This window comes from Ricinus communis, chromosome 8 (genome assembly GCF_019578655.1).
Source record: "Ricinus communis isolate WT05 ecotype wild-type chromosome 8, ASM1957865v1, whole genome shotgun sequence".
NCBI classification, from domain to species: domain Eukaryota; kingdom Viridiplantae; phylum Streptophyta; class Magnoliopsida; order Malpighiales; family Euphorbiaceae; genus Ricinus; species Ricinus communis.
In genome coordinates this window covers 9,784,141-9,789,984 of record NC_063263.1, presented here as the reverse complement: position 1 = coordinate 9,789,984, position 5,844 = coordinate 9,784,141, and the positions used below count along the sequence as shown (strand labels likewise).

The 5,844-nt window shown below is 33.2% G+C and overlaps 1 protein-coding gene across 1 annotated transcript; it reads left to right on the top strand.

Moving 5' to 3' along the window:
- The first annotated feature begins 669 nt into the window (after window positions 1–669).
- Window positions 670–4,353, top strand: LOC8271345 (D-glycerate 3-kinase, chloroplastic). Its single transcript, XM_002517486.4, has 12 exons — window positions 670–1,070; window positions 1,708–2,093; window positions 2,239–2,318; window positions 2,424–2,475; window positions 2,555–2,596; window positions 2,732–2,810; window positions 2,888–2,919; window positions 3,023–3,091; window positions 3,498–3,572; window positions 3,674–3,790; window positions 3,873–3,923; window positions 4,033–4,353. The coding sequence occupies exons 1-12, from the start codon at window positions 806–808 to the stop codon at window positions 4,174–4,176; spliced, it is 1,392 nt and encodes a 463-aa protein (XP_002517532.1). The 5' UTR covers window positions 670–805; the 3' UTR covers window positions 4,177–4,353.
- The last annotated feature ends 1,491 nt before the right edge of the window (window positions 4,354–5,844 follow it).

Genomic DNA, 5,844 nt, shown 5'->3' with positions numbered 1-5,844 from the left:
ATAAACTGTATTTCCTTTGGATCGATCCCTTGACCTGTGGATTAAGCGTCCACCACGCTTCCGTTGCGCTGCTCACCTTGCTCTGATACCATGTTGAGAAGAATTCTATTTTCCATCCCTCCCAATGAAACCAAAACAACAAATATATATGACCACCTTTCTACCATACTACACCGTATACATATCAAACAATATACATATACAATATTTATACACAGTGCAGTATGTATCTCGTAACAAACTGTCATAATATTATTAACTGAACATTTGCCACCAGCCCTAATCCATCACAACAATCTTTGGCTGTTATTTGTTTATTTTTTTCTGATTCTGAATCAAGTAATTAATGTTACCAGATGGATATCCTGCAGAGTTTTTTTTCTTTTTTTTTTTTTCTTTCTTTCAGCAATTAAAGTTTCATTCGTTCAACAATAAGAATTACAAGATGTATAAATCATCAAAGCATAAACCTTTTAAAAATAATAAAATCAATCCAACGTGTCTAAAAATTTATAAGGAATTAGAAAGTTATTAAAACGCCCAAAATTTGGCTAAAAAAAATATAGAGCAGCAAAAACTATTATGTTATCTTTACACAATAAAAATTCTATCAATATCGAAAAATTGAGGAGGATACTTTCTGATGGGCAGCATAAGCCACGTGTCACTACTTTAAGGCATTTAAAATTGTGGAAAATCATCCGTTATACAGTTTGAGAGAGAGAGAGAGAGAGAGAGAGAGAGAGAGAGAGAGCAGAAAAACAGAGGCAGAGAGAGACAGGGGGAGGAAGGTGAGGGTGTGAGAATGGCGTCTTTGAGTATCTTATCACAATTGCCGCCCAAGAACTTATACTTATCTTCTAATACTATTAATAGCACTTGCTTTTGTTTTAATAATAATAGTAATTATGACTTTAATTTTAATAATAACAGCAATATTCACAATTACAAGCTACAAGCTTTGTCTTGTTCTTATCACCATTCCTCTTCTCTGTCAAGACAAGCTCTATCCAAATCTCACTACCCATCTTCTAAGTGCTCTCATATGCCTACCCATTTCTCCAAATCAGGTAAATTTCTTATGTTTATTCCAATTTCGTTTACTTTTTCACTTCAATTTCATAAATTTTCTGCTCTGAAGTTTGTGTCTGTGTCTGTATTAAATTTTGTGATACGTTATAAAATATGGACTTCCCCTGATGATAGACTTCGTTACTTCTAAAGATTTCGGGTTCTTATTTGATTGCTTCTTGAATTATAGAATATCTGAGAGGATCTCTAAAGTGTAAGAAGTGACTAATATTGTTTAGCTTACCTGAATAGCTCTTTTATGGCACATTGTAGTTTACATGTGAAAGAGTTTCAAGTTTGCAAATTGCTTTTCTTTTTTCTTTTTCTTGTGCTTTATTAGCAATTTGGTGTTAATGTCTTTCTTTTGTTTAATCCTCAATGATTGCAGAAGGAAATATAAAGTATATTTTTTCAATACTATGAGAACATTATGTTGGTATTATTAGCTGTCTATGATGTTGAATGGTGATACTGCGATGCTGCAATTAGAGAATTGCAATTACTGGCTTTTAAAAGTTTAGAATCAATTAACCTCTAGTGAAATTGCAGTTTGTTTGTTTTCTTGGTTAACATTAATTTTTGTTACATTCTGGATAAATTAGGTCAATCTTAACTTCTTTCTAATGTCATTTGTAGGCAGTGAGTATTCATGGATGCTAGACGATTCCAAGCACCAATTATCCACTTCAACCAACAAATGGACGCATGGACGATTGCATTCAGTTTTTCCCTCATCACCTGCACAAGTTTCATCTGTAGAAGATCTTTATGAATTTATCTGCTCCGGTCCTCTCATAAGCAAGTTGGGCTTGACCTCAGAAAAGATTGCTGACTCTATTGATAAATGGATCTCATATGGCTTGCACTTGTGCCGATTGTTTCAGCTCAATGAATTGTATCTTACAGTTCCTCAAAAAGCAAGGATTTATCACTATTATATACCAGTTTTTATATGGTGTGAAGATAAGATATCCAAATATGTTTCCCAGTTTAAAGATGGAGAAGATATACCTCCTTTAGTGGTAAATACATAAATTTCTGTTCTGACAAGTGCCTGCATTAACTCTCATTTAATTAGCATAATCTCGATTATGCTTCCATGCTGCGATCAGTGCTATTTCATGCAGTTCTATGAGTCTGATGGTGCTGATTTCCGCCTTGATGTAGATTGGTTTTAGTGCACCTCAAGGTTGTGGAAAGACCACACTTGTCTTTGCTCTTGATTATCTCTTCAGAGTCACTGGCAGGTAAGTATTTGCAAACATAATGCTATAGAATTTGTAGTTGTGAATAATTTTCAATTTTGGTTTTGCTTCTCATTTCTTGAGTGTTGGCATATCTGATCCTCTCAGGAAGTCTGCAACCTTATCAATAGATGACTTTTATTTGACAGCAGAGGGCCAGGTAATGAAACTCTCGGGAGATTTTGGCATATGCTTCTTTTCATTTTATAAATGCTGATGCAAATTAACATGAATTGCAGGCTAAACTGAGAGGAGAAAATTCAGGAAATGAGCTTTTAGAGGTGACAATCAGTACATGCTTTATATATTCTATAAGAAGTTAAAAGAAATATTTTTAAAGCAGCAGAAAGCTGAGAAAAGTCTATTTTCTTGTTTATTTTTGTAACTTCTACTCATAATCTTTTAATGTGTTACAGTTCCGTGGAAATGCTGGGAGTCATGATCTTTCATTCTCTATTGAAACTCTAACAGCTTTAAGCAAATTGACAAAAGAAGGTAAGTGTTTTTTTAATTATCCTCTCTTCTCTGATTGCTTGGCTTGGTCTGATTTGATTTTCATCTCAAGTTTTCAGGTATAAAGATGAAGCTACCTCGGTATGATAAAGTAAGCACTTAACAATGTTGGTATCCTCATTTCTCCTTAGCTCATCCTGTACTTTCAGTGAAAATTGCATTTCTAACTGATGAAAGATTGCTTTTCTTTGCAGTCTGCATATAGTGGGAGGGGTGACAGAGCTGATCCTTCAAAATGGCCAGAGGTTGAAGGACCATTAACAGTAAGAAATTCTTAAACTTCTAGCTGGCAAAATAGGTACTTTAAATTACGGCAGCATGAATTTTTTCTTGTGTGCACTACAACTGGTTCAAATTCTCTCCGTTGATCCTTTCTTCATCCCTTCAAGTCTTCTTACATTAAAGGAAATGCACCAAAACAGAAGAAGATAATTTTGCTTTTGTGTCACCCTCTTCCTCGGTCCTTAGAAAAGGACAATATAGTACATGATCATCCTGATCAATGTTAGAAGTATCTATATTCCAAAATAACTGCATCCAATAGGTGTAGATGTGAAATGGGTACCAATGTGCTTAGAATATTGTTTTCCTTCAACTTCGGAGAGGACATCTAGCAGGCAATCCTTTCTCTCTATTAATCATTTTGCATTCCCTTTGGATGATCTTTAGGTGATCCTGTTTGAAGGCTGGATGCTTGGTTTTAAACCCCTTCCCATGCAAGTTGTCAAAGCTGTTGATCCGCAGGTTGGAACTCAGGAATTTACTTATGAAGACCTGGCTTCGGGTTATTTTCTTCTGATGGAATCCATTGTCAAATTTGCCTCAAGTTTATATTTATTTCGCAGCTAGAGACGGTGAATAAAAATCTTGAAGCTTATTATGATGCATGGGACAAGTTTATAAAGGCATGGGTAGTCATCAAGATTCAGGACCCCAGTTGTGTTTACCAGTGGCGTTTGCAGGTTGATATAACATGAACTTGAAAGCAAAAACTATAAAAACTTGTACAAAACCTTATTTTGATCAGTGCCGTGGATTTTGTAGGCTGAGATTGCCATGAGGGAGGCAGGACTACCTGGAATGACTGATGAGGAGGTTTGCTTATATCTATGAACATTTTATCAGCATGCTAACGTTGTCTTGGCCATGTTCAAGACCAAATTCTTTCTCTGACTTGAAAAACATTTTCATCCTTCTGTTGCAGGTTAAAGATTTTGTTTCCCGTTACTTGCCAGCATACAAGGCTTACCTTCCCACACTATATGCTGAAGGACCAAGTGGATCAGATCCAGAGAACGTCCTCCTTGTAGAAATTGATGAAGCGAGAAATCCCATTCTAGCTACTTAGGTGATGACAATTTCAGATTGAAGAAGGTTCAATTTTGGTTTCTCTAGAATGATGTAATTTATATGGAGGGTTTTTGTATAAACCATTAGTACGTGGAAACTGTCAATTGTAAATTTACCATGTAACATATTTCAAATAAGTAGAAAATCTCCAGAGGCGTTGGTTCTTTCGAGCAAATTCAGATGAAGAAACTGAAATTATATTCAAATGAATTATGCTCATCTTCTAGCACATGGTTCACATTATAAGAGATGAATGAGCCCTTTTCCCAATCCATTTGATTTGGGTCATGCTCACGTTCGATTCTGATATGTTTCTGGTGATTCGCACGAGCTACAGACGAGAAAAACTGATTAATTTAATTATTCGAGAATTGAGTAATGTCATCGAGGAATATAATAATATTGATGTCGATTAGTACATAGATCTTGCGGACAGCAATTACTTTCTCGGAAAGTACCACGGATGCCTAACAGGCAAAACCCATTCTGGGTCCTTGAACTTTTCTTTCTTTTGCATCGAGTTCTTAATCTTTTATTTTGTTTTAAAAAGTCCCCAAAGTATCATTTTATCAATATCATTACTAATTTAAACAAAAATTCTTAATGTTATAAAATAATAGTCCATGGACTTTCTAAAATACAAATGAAACTTTAAAGTTCCATTAAGAATAGTTGTATATGTATAAGAAAAAAATGAATTTTTCCCTCTTATCATACAATATTTATCATCATTTTCAGAATCAAGCTTAAACATAGTAATATGTAAATTTCAGTATATGATATAATTTTAAAAATATATTACACTTCAATTCTTAGTTATAAAATTATAATATTCTTTTAATTTTTATCACTAATATTTAAATTGAAAGACAATGATATCTAAAAATTACAATATTCTTTCTATTCATAAAACAACAAATTTTTGTTTTAATCATTTATTTTTCATGGATGGTAACTAATTTAAATTATGAGATAGAAGAACCGAAATATATTTCAAGAACTAAGGAGCTTTCTACCGTCATTGAAAATCATTTCCATCAAGATTTGCTCATTTGGACGGGATAGATTACCTCTCAAAGAAGCTAGTAGAGACAAAAAAAGAAAAAAAAAAAGGAATATTATTTATTAATGGGTGTATTTATATTTTTTTAATAAGTAAGAACTCATTAAATCAATTGATTACAAATACCTTAAACTGGATATGTGAGGAAAAAGAAATGATAGGAAGATTAGTTTGGTCAAATATTTACAAGTACAGAAGAAGTTTCAAAAAGGGTAAAAATAGATACATAGACATACAATTATTTTTATTTATTAACCAAAAATTTACATTTTAATACATGTTAGTCCTCTTAGAACCTAATTCTTTTTTTTTAACAAAAATACTTCTGATATTATTAATCATAAAACACTAAATCATATTTCTCTTGAGCCATGACCTGTTATAATTTTTCAAGAGAAAAAATGGTCTCTGCATTGAGGGGTTTGAGGAACCGGAAAGATCACATCAGTGGGTGAAATATGTAAAAATTAAGGGATGAAAATGAAATAATTTGTAAAATTAAGTGACACTGACATGATTAATCGTGCTGTTGACTTTTGTTTGCATCCAGGGTTCTCATTTCTTTTAATTTGCAATACTTTTGTTTTTTTTTACTATGGAACA

Excerpts from the sequence above, each read along its gene's own strand:
- LOC8271345 (XM_002517486.4), top strand. The coding sequence starts at position 806 with ATGGCGTCTTTGAGTATCTTATCACAATTGCCGCCCAAGAACTTATAC. Across the intron at positions 2,094-2,238 it reads AAGATATACCTCCTTTAGTG|ATTGGTTTTAGTGCACCTCA; the intron begins GTAAATACATAA and ends GCCTTGATGTAG. Across the intron at positions 2,811-2,887 it reads AAGCAAATTGACAAAAGAAG|GTATAAAGATGAAGCTACCT; the intron begins GTAAGTGTTTTT and ends TCAAGTTTTCAG.